The 18,980-nt window shown below is 33.0% G+C and overlaps 1 protein-coding gene across 1 annotated transcript; it reads right to left on the reverse strand.

Annotated features, from left to right (window-relative positions):
* Positions 1-6,169: 6,169 nt before the first annotated feature.
* Positions 6,170-10,318, reverse strand: LOC148566372 (uncharacterized). Its single transcript, XM_088487516.1, has 7 exons — positions 9,725-10,318; positions 9,388-9,682; positions 8,206-9,263; positions 7,244-8,137; positions 6,935-7,165; positions 6,419-6,864; positions 6,170-6,182 (listed from the first exon to the last, which is right to left on the reverse strand). Exons 1-7 carry the CDS (start codon positions 10,232-10,234, stop codon positions 6,170-6,172), a joined length of 3,447 nt encoding a protein of 1,148 aa, XP_088343642.1. The 5' UTR covers positions 10,235-10,318.
* Between the last annotated feature and the right edge of the window lie 8,662 nt (positions 10,319-18,980).

The following is an 18,980-nucleotide window of genomic DNA, read 5'->3' on the forward strand; positions in this document are numbered from 1 at the left end:
CACTGAGATAAAGATACAGAAAAAACAAAATCGTATTTAACAAAGTAGATATGGATAGAGATAATGTATTCAGGAACACTGATTAGTGTATTTTGTATCCATTCTGACAGAAATGATACGAAAATACTAACAAAAGACACAATAACTTATTTTTTATTTTTTCTTTCATTATTTTTGTTAATTTTTTATAATTATATTTTTATCTCAAATTTTTTTAATAAAAAAATAAAAATAAATTATATTTTCATAATTTATTTTAATTTATCACTAAATAAAATATAAAAATACAAAATTTTATATCTCTATTTTTTATATCTTATTCTCAATATCTTCTTTTCCAGAAATAAACGCAATCTTAGCTTCTTTTTCTTACGTTCTATGCTTTATTCTCTCTAGTGAAACATGTATTAATGCGAAATTATTATATTCTTTCCCATGTAGTAATGTTAATGGATGATGATCTCAGGGCTCAGCCTCTGTAAACTAGACATGCAAAATGTCCTTGTCAACATCAGAAAGTTTTCGGATTTATATGATGTTTGAGACCTGAGTGATCTCGGGTGCTCGACGGGTTGGGAGGCAATGAGAGGATGAGCGGGTGAGACCTTGGACTAATTTGGAGCGGGTGTAGAGATGCGGGTTGAAAAGCTGGCGACGCTGGAGGCGGGGTGGACGGAGGGTGACCACCTGCAAAGACACTCCGACGATCAAGTCAGTGTTCGTACAAGGTGATAGCCAAATTAGGTAAGATGTTACGTACCTTGGGAGAAGAGCTGGCCTCTTCCCTTATATACTGTGCTGGATGGGTCCATAGATGACCTAACCCACTGGCCAAGAAGCTTCCATGAGCTGTCCTGGTCTACGTAGGGGGAGCAGGTCGTTCTGGTTTTTCGGGTCGGGGCTTCGGGTGCTGCCCCGAAGATACCAACCCGACCGGTCGTTGAGCGTGGTGACTTGAGCTGCCCAGTTGGCGAGTCGAGCGCGCTTTAGGTCGGGTGTTGGAAACCGATCCGTCGGGTTTTCCCTATTATGGGGGACGGGTCCGGCTTGGGTCAGAGGTGGGGCTTCGACCCATCGACCGGTTGGGATGGACTCGTGGCGGTCCGTAACATATGATAATATATATGAGAAAGAAAAATCAATAATGATGATAATTAAACAACTTCACTTAAACTTAAAAGAAATATAAAACTTTAAAAAAAATTATTAGATAAATTAAAAATTAATTTTGATTTATTTAAGTTTAATTACTTTGTTAGTCCCTATAATTTCGCAAAATTTTTAATTAGGTCCCAATACTTTTTTTCCTTTTAATTGAGTCCTTGCACTAAATTTTTTTTTAATTGGGTCTCTATATATTTTTTTCTTTTTATTTAGGTTCATGTACCAATTTTTTTTTTAGTTGGGTCCCTATAAAATTAAGCCAATTACTGCTAAGAAGAACCTAATTAAAAAAAAATTTGGTGCAGGGACCCAATTAAAAGGAAAAAAAATATAGGGACCTAATTGAAAATTTCGCAAAATTATACAGAATAATTAAACTATTTATTTATTAGTTAAAAATAACAATACAAGTTGATAAATATAAATACTCTTGAAAAATATATTAGTTGTAAAGTTTGACTATATTAAAAAATTAAAAGTTAATTATTTGGTTAAAAAATTTAACTTAAGGTTATCAACTTATAACTAATAAATATGCAAGTTGATTATATTACAATTTATCGTATTTGTAATATAATTTTACTATCTATAAATTAATATAAATATATGAATTAGTTTAATTTAGCATGAAAAAATTGTAAGATTTTTTTATCTGTATTGTGTCTTTATATTAATTTTGTGTACTAAGTAATTAGTTACTTTTTTATTAGAAAAGATTGATTTTATTTTTTTGATTTTTTTTTTATTTGTATTAATTGATGAATATTTATACTATTTGATTTGGTATTTTGGATATTAGAATTTAGTTTTAGATGGAATATCAGATATTACTATTTTATATCTGTATGTTAGAAATTTGATTTAGATAAAATGATTATTCGTTTAAAATATCTTTAAAAAGAATTTGGTTAAGGTAGATCGGATAGCATTATTAACTATTATTTTGTATCTCGTTAAAAAATCGATTAAAATAGGGTACTCTAATTTTATAATTTTGTTATATTTTTTAGTAAAAAATTTAATATAATTTTGTATCTCGATTCTCATGCTTTGTTTCCTAATAATATATATATTATTTATTAATTTTTTAGATATATATATATAATGTATCCTTGGTGACTCTGTGCTAAATGTTCATCAATAAATTTCGAAGAAATAACCATACCAATAATTTTATTTATCGGATAACCTGTTTTAACTTTATTCGTTTAGGCGGTTTGAATTTGTAGAATAAGATGGAATAGAAGGAGAGGAAATAAATGTATTTTAGTCGATTCCTTTTTTTTTTTTTTTTTGGGTCATGATCGATTCCACTATGTTTGGAACTTTGGATTGAATTAAAAATTAAATGGAGTATATTGTATATAATGGAAAGTCTCTCTTTATTTTGGACTTGATAATCGGAAGTCTAAATGATAGATTCTTCTTTTCAGGAGGCTAGGTTAGCATGTGGGCCCAGTGGCCCAACTGGAAGACTTTGGTCCATTCACAACCTTAAAGAGGACAATGTAGAAGCCCACTTATGTATGTTACCAGAGAAGAGTAGTATCAAAAAACAATTTTCAAATGGTGAATTATAGTGTACAGATGATTATTTACAGATATCTCTGACGCATTTGTAGATGGCTGACACGTAGTAGTATAAAAAACAGCACTTCAGCTGGCTCACTGGCTGTGCGTGTGTCTGGAATATGTAGCTGAAGCCACGTTTTTAAAACGGAATTGTGATAGGTGGGGTCTGTTTTACCTAATATAATAGACTTACAATGAAATTGTGGTTTCAGGCTTTGCAGTGGTGTATGCCTTATGCACAAAGTGAAAAAGAGAAGAGTAACAAGTCCAAAAAAAAGGGAAACAAGAGTAAAAAATGAATTATGAATGGGTTATATTACATGTATAAGAAGCATCTTATTTCTGAAAAAAAAAAAAAAAAGACTCGTGTAAAAAAAGTTCAACCCCAGGCTTATCAAATTTGTGTTGAAATAAATTGCTTTAATAATGAATAAAATTTTGCAAATGAATAGAGAATAATAAATAATTTAAACTTATTTAAAAATACATAGAGAATTAAAATATTTAGTTTATGCTTAAAATAAAAAGAGAACAATTATAAATTATTTTTTGTTATTTAAGATTAATATACCTATTTTTTAGATAATTAATTTTTAGAAATTTAAATTTAATTTATAAGAAGAGATATTTGTGTGGATTTAAATTAATAAATTATTTCAAAACTCAAAAATATACCTATTATACAAAGAATTGTGTGAGTTGTAAATGTATCTAGCCATTCTAACATATTTGGTGTTTATTTGAATTGGTTTTATTGTTTTTTAAAAAAAATTAAAGTATTTTTATTGAATTTTAAGGAGTAATAGTCAAATTCGTCATTAAAAGATCACTTATTTTTTAAATTGGTTTTCAAATAATTTTTTTTAGTCATATTAGTCTCTGAAAGGTAAAACGTAAGTCAACTTGGTACTTCCGTCACTTAGATGATAATGTGTCACATTAAGTGTCGCATGTCACAATATGATTGGTTGACGTGTCAGATCAGTGACACGTGGCATGCCACATGTTATTTGATATGTAATAAATTTGTTTATGATGGTTATCAGTGGCTAAGAGAAGGGGGTTGAATCTTAATTATCTTTTTCCAGAAATACCTTTTTGCTTTTTTAAAGAACTCAAGAGATATTTTTGTTTTTGTCTTGTGACAAGTTGAGAGACACTTTATTTTTGTCTCCTGAGCAACAGAACCAAAATTGAAGTAGAGAAGAAGAAGTAACACACAGATGTATCCTGGTTCAGCTATCTAGTACAATGTAGCCTACATCCAGTCTCCAACTCTCCATCACAATTATGATGAAATTTCACTATCTCTTTTACAAGAACACAAACATCAATGCTTTCCTAGGATCTACCCAATTCTATCTGGGACAAATCCAGATTCTAACCCAATCTGAATTTGACTAGGACTCAACCTAGCTTTCAACAGCCAAGTGCTAACCCAACTTGTAAGAGAATCCCCACAGGATCATGAAACAAAATAGAAAGATGTACAAAGGACCTCTGAGACATCTTATGGCTTTTTCTCACAGTTTAACTCACTGTCTTTTACCTTTTATTGGCTTTTTCTTACAAATCTCACTATATTTATCTTTTTCAATGAGACTCAGATAGACTAAACTAAAAAAAAAAGAAAATACTAGATGAACAACATGAAAGAGAAGAACTCAATCAACTTAGGTAGCTATAAGAATCAAGGTTCTGAAAACCAAATCGGTCACTAAACCGATAAGATGATTGGTTTAACGATTTAATGGTTCAATCGAAGTTCAACCGATTTAATTAAATATAAAATAAAATTATTAAAAATTTTATTTTAAAAAAAAAATTATAATTACTTAATTAGCAACCATCACCAACACAAACTTGCACAAATCAAATACAGTTAATAACACCACCAACACATCAACAGAAATAGTTTCTGGATTTATACAATTTTTAGTTACATCAACAAACCAACAACACATGCAACATCATAACACAATTAACAATTACATCTAGAAGTTCAAAAGACAAACTCAGAAATTAAAATCCATTACAATTTGACAATAAAATCAGAAATCAACACACAATTAACAAAATACATCTAGAAGTTCATAACACAATCAACAATTACATCCAAAAGTTCAGAAGACAAACTCAAAAATTAAAATCCATTACAATTAGACAATAAAATCAAAAATCAACACAAAATTAACAAAATACCATCAAACAAACAATTGAAAATTACATAATAATGTTTGTTCATCACTTGGATTAATTTTCTAAACTTAACTGTTTATAATCAAAATGAGTAAATTACCAATTATGCCCCCAAATTTGTAAAACGCTGACAAAAATAACCCTAATATTTGATAACGACAATAATACCCTCCAAAAATTTTAAAACGGTACAAATCTGACCACCCGTGAGGAGAACCCTTCTCCGTTGAACGGCGCTTGGTGATGTGGCAAACGGAAGTCCAACGTGGCCTCCCTATTAGGCTTCACTCCCTTTACTCCCTTATTTAGAAATCAGAATGAACATTTTCCCCAAATTGAGCATAAAGCAAAATCCTAACCATTGCCATGCATGCTGGAAGCTCAGTCATGTCCAGTTATAATCGAAGGACACAGTATATAGAAAATAGTGGATCTGAAGGGCTCGAAGAACATGTGAGCAAGCCATATGATGGCACATGCTTCTGCCGTCTTCAGGTGGTGGCGTTGAAGTCGAAGACGAGGAAAAACCCAGGTAGATGGTTCTTCAGGTGTCCTCTGTGGAAGGTAAGTATGAATTTTGTGCTTCATTTGTTCCCCCCGTCGACAATTGAGCTTGATGAATGGTTATTGTGTTGGGCAGACGAAGAACATTGGGTGCTGTTATTTTCAATGGATGGACGAAACGGGTGAGGAATCTGCTGGGGTGGAGGAATGCTGTAAGAATGGCACAGTAAGATGCAATGCATGTGGAGTATTGGAAGGGAGGTTTACCAGTGTTGAGAGTGAGACGACACAGAGAGATCGAAAGATGTTGATAGAGCAGATGAAGAGAGTTGAATTGCTTCTGTATTTCGTACTGGGTGGACTTGTACTGAGTTTGAGTTTGAGTTTGATGTGTTTGGTTAGATAGGACAACGAATGCATGCAGGACAGGGTTTATTGATGACTGTTATGTGTTATTGTTGCATACTATTTATGTTGACATTGTTGTGGTTATTTTGCTTACTTGTTAATGAATTGGACCTGTGACTAGAATTTTATTGCATCACCAAGAAAATCATGAATGGAGTGAAGTGCAACTAACCAAAAGGCAACTCAGACATGTTAAATAAGTTCAAATAGACCTAAGAAATCAAAATTGGTAAAAGGACAAGATAAAAACCGAGACAACTGGTCTGCATAACATTAAGCATTAGCACAAACTGTTCCAACCAAAATACTCTATACATGCTAATCAGTCTTCATAGCTGATACCAAAATAAACAAAGAGTTCAACAAAGGGCAATAACCCATACTAAATATCAACATACATTCCCAAAAACTGGATAAAGTTATAACTAAATACTAAACATACTAAATATCAACATACAACCCAAAATACTCAAGTTGTCCAACAAAGGGGAACTACAGATCAAGTTATAACCCAAAAGATGAAGTAATTATATAGTAAAGTCTCCTTCAAGCTGACTGATTTGGCATAAACCTTGAGAACCTAGAGGTGGTTGCCTTAGATGCTCCATTCATGGTTTCATTTGACACAAGTGGAGTCATTGTGGAGGCTGGAACTCCTGAACCAGTAGCAGCATTTGCAGATGGTGCGATGGGCCTTATTTGTGGGGGCCTAAATGGTGGGTTGGGCCTTGGAGTGGCTTGTGGGCCTGGAGCTGTGGGCCTAACATGGTGTTGGGCTGCTGTAGCTGTAGCTGTGGGCCTGAGATTTGGTTGGGCTAAGGGGGTTCTCCTGATAGGCATCTTGACCCTGATTGTTTCCCTACTAGTAGATGCTGCACCAGCCGCAGCAGTGTTGGAGGGAGTTTGAAGAGTTATTGCAGCAGCCTTGGTAGATCTTGCTGCTCTCCTTGCAAGGTTAGATCTAGTAGCTCTCCTTCCTTCACGATGACTAGTTGAACCGGAGGTGTTCATGTTTGCCTACAGTAAATTAAATTTAAGTACTAGATCTGAAGTTAGTGTAAAGAGCAATTATTGAAGAATGTGCTACCTCTTCATCAGCTTCAGAGTGTGGATGGCCCTGTGTGAGCTCCTCTTTGACTGCATATATGGTTTCCTCCCAATACATCTCCTGCTCTGAGTCTGACATGTCTTGTAAGCCTCTGGGTGGAACAACTCCTCCTGTTGCTGGCTGACCTGATTGAGGTGCTTCTTGTGCATCTGCATCTGCCCCAGCTGCAACATGATTCTTATCAGGGCAGGTCCTGGAATTGTGTCCCACCTACAAAAAACAACATCAGATCAACTTGAAGAGAACAGATAACAACAACAGTTGTGTAAGAAATGAGTTTTTATTTACCTTTCTACAATATTTACAACTTGTTTTTCCATAGCTCCTCTTGAGTTTGTACTGGCTCCCACTCTGACTCTCTGATTCATGTCGTGCTCTCTTCTTGGTAGGCCTTCCTATTGGTCTCTTATAAGGTGGAGGGAGACACAGGAGGCCCTCTGCATCAGCCCAGTATTCTTGACTAGGGACAGTGTTGATGTGAAATTGATATGTTCTGTTGTACGCCTCCATGGTCAGCCAATGGTGGGCATACTCATCTGGACGTTGATTTTTTCTTTGAATTGCAGCAACTCCATGACAGCACGGCAGACCTGTGAGTTGCCACTTTCTACAAGTGCAAGTCCTGTCTTGAGTGTTGACCCGAACTGTTCGACCATGCCTTCTGACTTCAAAGACATTGTGGTCATCGTCTCCCACCCATTGAGCCTCCCAGTAATTTCCTTCCTTCTTTTCCTTCTCCAATCTGCTCATTTGGATAGGAGCCAGTTTCCCCGTGTAGGCCATGAGTGCATCTTTATGCGTTGCCATCGTCTTCATAAGGTAATATCTAATTTCCTCTAGCATGGTAATGATGCTCTTGCCTCTTAGCCCCACCATGGTTGCATTAAGTGACTCAGCATTGTTATTGGTTATGTTATCCACTTTAGGCCAAGTTGAGAATCTTGATCTTGACCAAGTTTCTTGCTCATACTTAGAAAGATATTCACAGGCAGAAGTATTAATTTTCTTGATAGCATCCATACCTTCATTAAACTCCTGATCAGTCAATGCCCTTGCACATTGAAATAGCAACTGCTTGAGTTCTAAGTCCTTCCAGCGCTTGTTGAAATTCCTCCACATATGCATAGTACAAAATCTGTGATTAACCCCCGGCATAACTTCTTGTAGAGCAGAAATTAGGCCCTGTCAAGAACTAAGTTAGTCAGCATATAGTATTAAATAACTTAACACACAAGTTACAGACAAGATACCTTCTGTTTGTCAGACATAAAGTGCCAATCAAATTGCCTGTGATCCCCGATATCTTCCAACAAATACTCCAGGAATTCTTTCCAACTATTCTTTGTTTCTGCATCAACTACTCCATATGCAACTGGGAATAGATGATTGTTTGCATCTTGAGCCACGGCTGTCAGCAGCTGCCCCCCAAAATAACCCTTCAAAAATGCTCCATCAAGGCATAAAAAAGGCCTACATCCTTGCTTGAATCCTCGTTTGCAGGCATCTAGACATATGTAAAGACTTCTGAACTTAGGCAACCCTTCTTGTTGTGGGGTTGTGCTCATACGGCAGGTGGATCCTGGATTGGCCTTACGGAGCTCATTCAAGTAAGTCCTTAACTTCAAATATTGTTCCCTTTCTGTGCCCTCAATGACATCCTTTGCCTTCTCCATTGCCATAAACATCATCCTCTCTCCGACACATATATCAAACTCAACCTTGAACATATCACGAGCCTCTCTATGAGACAAATTAGGACAGACTCTAATCTTGCTAATCAACTCCTCGGACACCCATTTACACGTCACTGACCTGCTTTTGTTACTCCTTGGACATGTATGCTCATCGACCAATGTTTTGATTTGGTAACTCGGGGGCTGGTTTCTCCTTGCACAGTAAACTTCCCATGGGCAAGTTTCATTGTAACATATTACCCTGCACCTGTGTGGTTCAACCTTGAGAAAAAAGGCCTCTCTGCCCAGCTGAATACTGTACTTCCTGACTGCATCCTTAAACTGCTGCATCGTGCCAAACTCCATTCCTAATTCCAGTCTAATTTTACCAAATTTCGTATCTAGATTATGCTGAGGGAATACCGGGTTTTCATCCTCAGAATCAGAACCAGGTCGGGTGTGCAGCTCTTCAGAATGATACTGATACTCAGTGGGTTCTTCATCCTGGTCATGAGGGTTAGGAACAACCACCCTTGGAGCCTGATTCTCTTCCCTAGGTGGAAGAATCTTCTGTCCAGATGGACGGGGTCTTTGATGATGCCTCCGGCCTTGAACCCCACAACCTGCATCGTCATCTAATTTTACAACATAAAGCATTCATATGATTAATTTTTTAATTAGCAAACATCTTATGACAGGTAAAACACAGTCCCAACAATATTCAATATTTCAACTAGGATCTACAATTTATGTACTTACCAGCATGTGCATCACTATTGTTTTGTGGTACAGGTTGAGCTCTACCAGATGGTTGGGGCCTCGCATGTTTCTTCCTGGGTTTTCTTCCCCTGCCTTGGGCTTCTTCAGGATTAGATTGACCCGCCTGGTCTTCAACATGTGTCTGATGGTTGTCTCCTATGTTGGGGGCCACGTTTTCCATTGTTCCAGCCTGAGTTTCATTATAAAGCTTTTCAGTAGCAGCCTCATCTGGCAACGCAGAATCATACCCCCCTTTGTTAAGCATTGTTTCGTCCTCTTCTTGCTCTTCTTCCTCCTGATGTGGGGGATCATCATCCTCTTCTTGCTCTTGTTCCACCTCTTGTGGGGGATCAGCTTGATGATTTGATTGATTTTCTGAAGGATCTCCCTCTACTTCTGTATTTTCATATCCTTCATCCTGTTCATTTTCTTCGGCTTCCTGCTGATGAATTTGCTGATCCACTAAATCAAGAGTCTCAACTTCTTCGTTAATAATAACCTCAGCCTCATCAACATACTCTGGCTTCGCATCAACTGGATGCTCAAAATACAAGTGGACCCTGTTTTCATTCCTCAATGCAGCTTCACACAACTTAACCACATCGGCATCCCTCCTGAGCACCCGTAACCCGTTACCTAAATCCTTCCCTGGCTCCAACCAATAAACTTCAGTATACCTAGTATACCCTAAATCTAGAAACAAGCCTTCCACAAGGAATAGGTTGCATGTATCAACGTGCACCCTGTCGATGATACTCACTATACCACCATTATACTTCAGCACACCATCCGCATCTTTCTCTAACCAACCCCGATGGTGATAAACAAATGTGATATGTGTAGCCATCTGACAAAAGTCATCACAAAAGTTATAATGAGCTAACACAACACATCAAACTACCATCATCATACCTCCATATTCAAACCCCAACTGGCTGATAATAACAACAACAAAAACATAAAATGCTTACCAAAATTTTCGTTCTTCCACGACGATTTCTTCACTCCGAATCAACGCCAAACGTGTCACTGCATATGACGTTACGAAATCCAAGAGACGGATATAAAGCGACAGCAGACGAACACAGACAGAGACCACCACCAAGAAACTCTTCAGTTTCGCGCGTCCAACTTCGTCTTAGTTACATATGGTCTTTCACTAAAGGGTTAATCTAGTAATTTCATTTGAATTGTCCAATTAGGGTTTCAAAAATTAGGGATTTAGGAACAAAACGGATAGTGAAGCCTAATAGGGAGGCCACGTTGGACTTCCGTTTGCCACATCACCAAGCGCCGTTCAACGGAGAAGGGTTCTCCTCACGGGTGGTCAGATTTGTACCGTTTTAAAATTTTTGGAGGGTATTATTGTCGTTATCAAATATTAGGGTTATTTTTGTCAGCGTTTTACAAATTCGGGGGCATAATTGGTAATTTACTCTAATCAAAATAGTCTCTAAAAGTATACACTTAAGTAATTTTTATCTCTAAAATTTTAAAAATTGATCAAATTAATTCTTATATAATTTTTTCTTCATAATATTAAATTTTAAATATGTTTTTTATACTACTAATTTTAATATTAGTTTTTAGACCGTAATAAACAAAATTTTCTTTACATAGAATAATAAAAATAAGGGTTAACCACCAAAAACGCTCCCAAATTATTCAAACGCTGATAAAAATACACCCGAATTTTACTATCGACAAAAATGCCTTCAAATAATTTAAAAACACAACAACAATACCCAACAACAGTAAATATATATTTTCAAAAAATATCTTAGAGATTGAATTTTGATGCAATTTTTTGCAAGCATGATTATAAAAATAATATATTATTATACATAAAAATTGGTGATTTTTTGTTAAGTATATAATTTTTTTATAATTGTTTTTGTTAACAACCAATAATACTTTTAAAAATTACAAAATAATATATACTTAACAAAAAATTACTAAATTTTAAGAATAATAATATCTCATTTTTTTAATTATGCTTGCAAAAAATTACATCAAAATTCAATCTCTAATGTATATTTTGAGAAATACATATTTAATATTAGTTTTTTTTAAGATTATCTAACATTAAATATGTATTTCTCAAAAAATATATTAGAGATTGAATTTTGGTACAATTTTTTGCAAGCATGATTAAGAAAATGAGATATTAGTATTCTTAAAATTTGGTGATTTTTCGTTGTGTATATATTTTTTTTTGTAATTTTTTTGTTAACAACTAATAAAATAGAAAAGAAATCATGTTTAGGTATATACTAAAATTAATTATTAAAATTAGTTATAAAAGTAGAATATATATTAAAATATAAAATATACTTTTAAAATAAATTTAACTATACATATATTTATACACCAATTCTATGATGACTAATTTTAATGATTGATTTTGATAAACAAATAATATTTTTGAAAAAAAAATTTGAGTAGACTTTTAGTTATCTAAAATAACTTGTTTAGTTGATTTTTTTTATCTTTGGCATATCCCTTTGCTTATTTAAAATATTAATTAGTGTGTTTCTCTTCAAAAGTAAATATTTTAAGGTCTAAAGATCTCATGTTACAATAATTCCAACAATTTAGGGTCGGAGCTCATGAGCCAACTCAAACTCGACTCGTTAATAGCTCGATAAGCTAAACTCGTGAGCTGGTGAGCCAAGATTGAGCCTGAAATTAAGCTTATAAATTAAATGAGCCGAGTTTGAATTTGAATAAGCTCAAAATAAATAAAAAGTTCATAATTTATTATGGATAAAAAATATATAAAATTGATATTTTTAAATAATTTTTAAAATATATAAGTTATAATTTATTGATATAAAATTATAGATTATGTTCCTATTATTTGAGCCAACTTGTGAGCTCGAACCAACTCGTGAGCTTTTGGTGAGTCGAGCTGAGCTTAAGAAATAGGTTCGATTGTTAATGAGTCGAGTCGTGAGCCAAGCTCAATTTTTGTGAGCCGAGCTTAAGTTTAGTCTAACTCGACTCACTTCCAGTCCTACCAGCAACTATATATTTAAGAGATGATTTGATATCCCTAAAAAATATAATACCTTTTAACATTAATTTTCAACTTTTAAAATAAATAGAAAAGTATTTTTTTTCTAATATGTCATTTCTTTGAAATTTAATAAAAACTGCTACTTTTTTTGAAATTATTTAGCTAAATATTACTTTTTTATATTACTATAGTTGATTATAATTAAAAATAAAAGCTTTTTAGTTATTTATTAAAATTATGCATAAAAATAAAGAAAAATGTTAATATAAATCTTTAAATAAACTGCAAGTTCACCAAAAAAAAATAAACTGCAAGTTAAATAGTGTTGGAAAATATAGATAAATCAAGTTAAATCTCGTTTTTTATAGGGCTGCAATATATTTTTTTTCGTTTTGTGATCATGGGGGTTCAAGTGATACAAATCATTTTAAGGCAGTAAAGGTACTGAGTACCCATACCCAGCAATGGAGTTGCATGTTCAAGTTTTTGCTAACAATAAAAAAAAATACATGTGAATTCAAAATGCAAACAAATCCATACACATTCAATCCAACTCAACATAGAAAGAGTACCGTTTCACAATTTCAGCCAAGCCAAGCCGTTCGTTTGCTTGAAAATAACTATCTACAAAGCTGCTTGCTCCAAGGGGGATCCAATGCACACGTGTCAAAATAATATGAATCTCTGTAAATTTGAATCTGTACGCTAGTGCGACCCTTTTCAAATTAGGGGTGTACAGAGGATCGGGTAAAGCCAGATTTATCTTGTCCCAGATTCGTCCTTAAATAATAACTGAGTTTATTTCTAAAACCTTTATTCGATTCCGCACCGGATGAAATTATATTACTTTTGGGTCACACTACAACCGGATCTAGACAGGTGAAGTCCGGGTCTTAATATACTTTATGTCAAAAAATTATGATACACTTATTTATAAAAAAAAAACATATTTATTATCGAAAATTTGATATTCATATTTAAATTTAAATTTGTCCATAAATTTTAATTTTATGATTTTTTTATCTATTTTTTAATTCAATAAGTGTGATTAAAAACAAAACAATAAACTTATAATTAATATAACATAATATTAGAATTAATTTAAAACATATATACTTTTTTTTAGTTCCTTTAAGATACACATGAAGTTGAGTGAAGTCGAATTTATCTTGACTCAAATTCGATCTTAAATAATAACCGAATCTATTTTTAAGACCTTTATTCGATACTAAACCTAATAAAATCGCACCGAATTAACCTTAAAAATATTCGAGTCCAGACCATATCTTCGAATCGGACTAAATCATGTAGCCAATATCAAATAACACCGACATTCAAAACGAAGGCTTTGCTAACATGTGTGTAGATTTATATACATGTGAAAAATAAGTTATTAATATAAGTTTTGAATTTTTTTTAATAGATACATAATATACACATAAAAAATTTTAAATTTTATCACTTTTCTATGTAATTTTTTCCTTTAATAATTTCAACATCTATCTTAAAGAAACATATCAGCTTAACTTTTAAAACTATATTACCTTTAAATGTAATATGACACACTCTAGTATGAACACTCTAGGTTAGAATAGAATTGTTTTTGAAAACTGGTTTAAAGAATCTAACTAATTATGGTAATGAATAAAATCACACATGATAATTCAACATATACAGAGCATAGGTTTTAATTAGTATATACTGTGCTACAAATTCCTTAGTCTTCAACTCTAAGAAAATTATACGTGCCTATCAGCTTATTTCATATTAAATGCATTGGTCACTATTAAGTATATTAACAGTTATTTTTTTAATAGACAAACGACAAGGAGTCACATGTGCGCCACCATATAGAAACAAAATGCCAATATTTTTTACATTTTTCAAAAGCAAGCAAGCTACGCATCCCTATATAACTTAAAAAGTATTTTATTGATGAAAAATATAATTGCATGATTTTTATAATGATTTTAATACGCAAGTTAATATAACATTTCATGATTTCAATCAATTACTTTAATTTTATGTATAATATTTAAATTTTTATATAATAAATATTTTCCAGTTTTTTGAAATTCAGAAAATAAAAGTTATAGAAACATAAATCGTGATATATAAAAATAATATTCATTTGAACATATTAATATTAATGAGTTTGAAAAAAATTCAGATAGTAACAGGTTATTATTTAATATATATGAAAGAGAAGTAAGCATATTTTGGAATAATCTTAGATAATACCACATTAAATAGGACATGACAATAGACTAATTAAGGGTGCATTTGGTAAATTGCATTTAGTTTAAAAGTTGTAATAGTTATATTTGTTCAAACTAAATTTATTAATTTTTATTAATAAGCACAGGTGGCAATAGTAGTATTTGATAAAATTATTTTTAAAATTTAAAATAATTTTAATAGACATAAAGTAATAGAGAATAGTAAAAAAAATAAATTTAAGTATTAATTTAAAGTAATAGAGAATAGTAAAAAAAAATAAATTTAAGTATTAATTTATATATAAGACTTTTTATTTTTAAAATCTATAAATACAAATAGATTTTTCTTAAATAAATAAAATAAATATTTTAATTACGAAAATACGTTAATATGACCAAATTTATCTCATTTATAGTGTAAACGAGATACATGAGAGTAAAAAATGTTTACATAGTAAACGATATAGAAGAAGACAAAAATCAATCCCTTATAAAATGATCAGAAAATTGTTGGTATTCCTCAGAAATCTCTCAATTCTTCTTTCTCTTGCGTTTTCCTTTGAAAAATTTAGCAAAAATGTTTAGTAGCAGTAGTTTTTTTGTTGTGATAGTATATTCCAACTGTAAGATGAAAAACAGTGACAGCGGGGTTATATTTGAGTGGGAGAGTCTTAGCTTGCGTCGTTCTGAACTCGAAGAGCAATTTCGTTATTCGAGTTAAAGAGTATGATATTGACGCACGTCGGTGGTGGTGAGAGAAAAGAGGTTGGTAGAATTGGGTATAGGATGCTAGCACTGACAGAGAATGGTGTATTTCAGTTTCGTCTATTCTGCCTGGATGGCGACGAGCATGTGCACCTAATGAATGACGTGCACGGCAGAATTATGGTTGAACAAGTGATGGAGCTTTCTGTGAATGTTCGTGATGTTGGTGGTGGTGGTATTAGTGGCTCGAATTTTGTACCAAATGACCCTCCGCTCGCACCACAACCGTTGTACTGTGCTAGTCCAGTGCAGGACATGGACGTTAATGATAAGAATCCGACGAAGAGTATGTTGCTGATAGCCACGAAAGTGATTCCTCTGACGATGACGACGACGATGAGTTCATACCTGAGACTCCTATTGGTGGATCAGTTCGACACCTTTTGCCTGTCCCGCGTCCAATTCCAAAGTTATTATCTGTACCAAGCCACTACCATACATTGAATTTGGACACGATGCACGAAAAAACCCCGACGATTACAATACCGATGGTGGTGTGGAGTTTCGGGTTGGTCACAAATTCAGGAGCAGAGAGGCAGTGTTGCACGGTGTGAAGAATTATAGCATTTGGAGAAGTGTCGAGTATCGAGTAGTCGAGTCGGATCGGTTAAAGTACCACGTACGTTGCCGTCAATTTACGGAAAACTGTTCTTGAAGTCTCTTGTCGCTCTCCGACAGAATCTGGGATATTGGTGAGTAGTGTTACTGTATTTTAATTTGTTTTCTTCTTCGTCGTTCTTATTTTGGTTAGATTTTTATTCGACTATATTTAAAATGGTTAGGGAGATGTGTAAATTTGGCGGACCACACGCGTGTCTGGCCCACTATATCACGGGATCACCAACAGCTGGAGTGCTGGACAGTGACCTAATATGCAGAATCATCCTGCCACTCATACAGTCCAGTCCATCAGTGACCATTCCTGTTCTAGAGAGTACAGTGAGACAGCTTCAAACCGTTGTACATGAAGGTTTGAATGGCAAAACAAAAGACAATTACGCAGATATATGGTGATTGGGAGGAGTTGTACAATAAGGTACCACGATTGCTTCAAGCGTTGCAGACTTGTCTCCCTGGCACTGTATGTGACATCAGTGCGGTGCCGTATTATGATGGCCACTTGATGGTGCGTGCCTGCGATCTGTCCCAAAGTCATGTCATCTTGATGCTAAACAACTCCTTCCTTTGTGTGCTTGGCTGCAAATCGTGTGGGGATCTAACCCAAGAGTTTCTCCACATACTCCCATATCAGTCGCTGGTACCAAGTCTCAAACTATACTTATTTCGTTTATATTGTAAATAAGATAAGTCATTTAATAGAAATTCATAAATACCCTCAAATTAGCGGTTATTCGTAATTAAAATATTTATTTTATTTATTAGAAAATACAAATATATCTTTTTTATTTACCAAATATGAAATAAGATGTTTATACTTATAAACAGTAGGAACACTTCTCCCATAAAACTCTATTAAACTCACTTTAAATAATAGTGTGAGGATAACGCTCTCAAAAAGTAAATATAATAGTTATAAATGATTTAGAATGAAGGGAGTTACTCAAATAAAAACGTCTAAAACGTCTTTTTTTAAAGATATTTTTTTATAATTAAAATTTAACATATATAATCGATTAAATCGTGTTATTTTTGTCAAAATTAGACCAGACAAATTAATTTGATCGAAAAAAAATAGTGAATCAAATCTCTAATTGGTCTAAATTAATATTAGTTTTTATAGAAAATGACTACAATATCTTTATTATAAAAAATGACTAAAATACTCCTTTTATATATTAATTTTAAAAATCTTAAATTCTAGCCTTTTACTTGGTTAAGATTTAGAGTTTTCAAAATATATATATATATATATATATATATATATATATATGAATATTTTAGTTATTTTTTATAAAAAATATTAATTTAGATCAGTTCAAATTTAATTTATTAATTTTTTGGCTAAATTGATGTATTCGGTCTAATTTTAATAAAAATAACATAATTTAATCGATTATATCATTATATGTGTAAAATTTTAATTATTAAAAATATCTTTAAAAAAAAACATTTTTAACATTTTTATCTGCATGCAAGTATTTATTATGCATGGATGACTGATGAGGAAGGGGAAAATACGCTAATCCGCTAAAAGATTATAAGAGTAATCAACTTTAACATTAATAAGATTTGATGATTTTGATGTTATATGGTTATTTATTTTTGGAATGAAATAAGGGAAAAGATATGCAAGACACTTGAATGCATGGATTATCTTAGTTTAATAGTGTGAAAAAGTTAGTAGTAGCAAATTAAATAAAAGTTTAGCACTTAAAGTAAACATCTAAATAAAGCCTTAACGATGAAACTAGCATTCGCATGAGATAATGAAATTAAGCAAAGTGTTAACTACGTGCTGATTAATTAAATAGTTAGTGTAAAAGATAGATATAACATGCAATGGAATAAGTCAATGGGACGGGACATGTGAGAATTATTTAGGTTCAACAAATGCAGCTGAGCGTGATAGGTATTTCTCACACGCCATGTATTCGAAATTCCAAAAGCTTCGGTAATTGACGGAACGAAAGGGAGGTTACCTTTCTTCTAGAGAAGCCTTTGAGCCTCTGATGAGTATGTATATGGCTGATAACGATGTCCATACTTCTATTCAAAAAGATCTACAGCCTAGACTAACTAGACGGTGTGTATAATATAAAGAAAAAGTGCTCTAGTGCTATTTGCAAATTTTATTCTTAATATTATATTAATATAGTGTTGTGAAGCTTTGAGAAGCCCATAAAGTTGCACTTTTATTATGCTTCTGTGACCATAACATCAACACCTGCTTTCTTCCCTTCAATCATTCAACATCCTTGCCCATATTTGGAAAAGTAGACCACTTTTTTTCTTCTTCTTTGAATTGTGGAAGAAACTTTAATGGATGGTTCGTTATACATACTTGGTCAGTGATCATATCAATTTATGAGAAATGCAATTATTTAATATAGTTGCTAATTAAACTTTAATAAAGAGATGATAAACGTCAAGCTATGGATTAATGAGTCCAGTACTATATTGTTGCCTTCCAAATTTGACTAGCGTAATGCAAAAAAGCAGCAACTGCATTGTTAGACCCGTTTTTGCTAGTTCATTTTGCTTATTACTAGCCTTATCTTCACAATAAGCAATAACAAAAAGGAAAATTTGTGCCCTTTTTCCTTTCTGTCCGCCACTTAATCTCCTTTTAATTACCAGAATATTTTTTCTTTTTTCTTTTTCCTTTTCACCCCCCTTTAATTTCGTATCTCATTTTGCCCTCATTCACTGGTTCGTTTTTTTAACGGTTAATCCTTTTGGAGTTGAATTTACCGCTGAATTAAATTAGCACATAATTAATTACTACCTTCAATTTTCTGACTTTTTAATTAATTTTGATTGATACTTCCATCATACACCAAAAAACATTCTATGCGTATCCGTGAAAACTGAAAAGATAAGACTTACTTTTACCTATGCGGAACACACAAAATTTACTAAATAGAAACATTTCACTACTTACTACCACTCTACCACTACAATATATCCAC

The sequence above is a fragment of the Arachis ipaensis genome, chromosome B5 (genome assembly GCF_059453495.1).
Source record: "Arachis ipaensis isolate K30076 ecotype BB chromosome B5, ASM5945349v1, whole genome shotgun sequence".
Taxonomy (NCBI): Eukaryota; Viridiplantae; Streptophyta; class Magnoliopsida; order Fabales; family Fabaceae; genus Arachis; species Arachis ipaensis.

Excerpts from the sequence above, each read along its gene's own strand:
- LOC148566372 (XM_088487516.1), bottom strand. The coding sequence starts at position 10,234 with ATGGCTACACATATCACATTTGTTTATCACCATCGGGGTTGGTTAGAG. Across the intron at positions 7,166-7,243 it reads GTTGTAAATATTGTAGAAAG|GTGGGACACAATTCCAGGAC; the intron begins GTAAATAAAAAC and ends TGTTTTTTGTAG. Across the intron at positions 6,865-6,934 it reads ACTCTGAAGCTGATGAAGAG|GCAAACATGAACACCTCCGG; the intron begins GTAGCACATTCT and ends AATTTACTGTAG.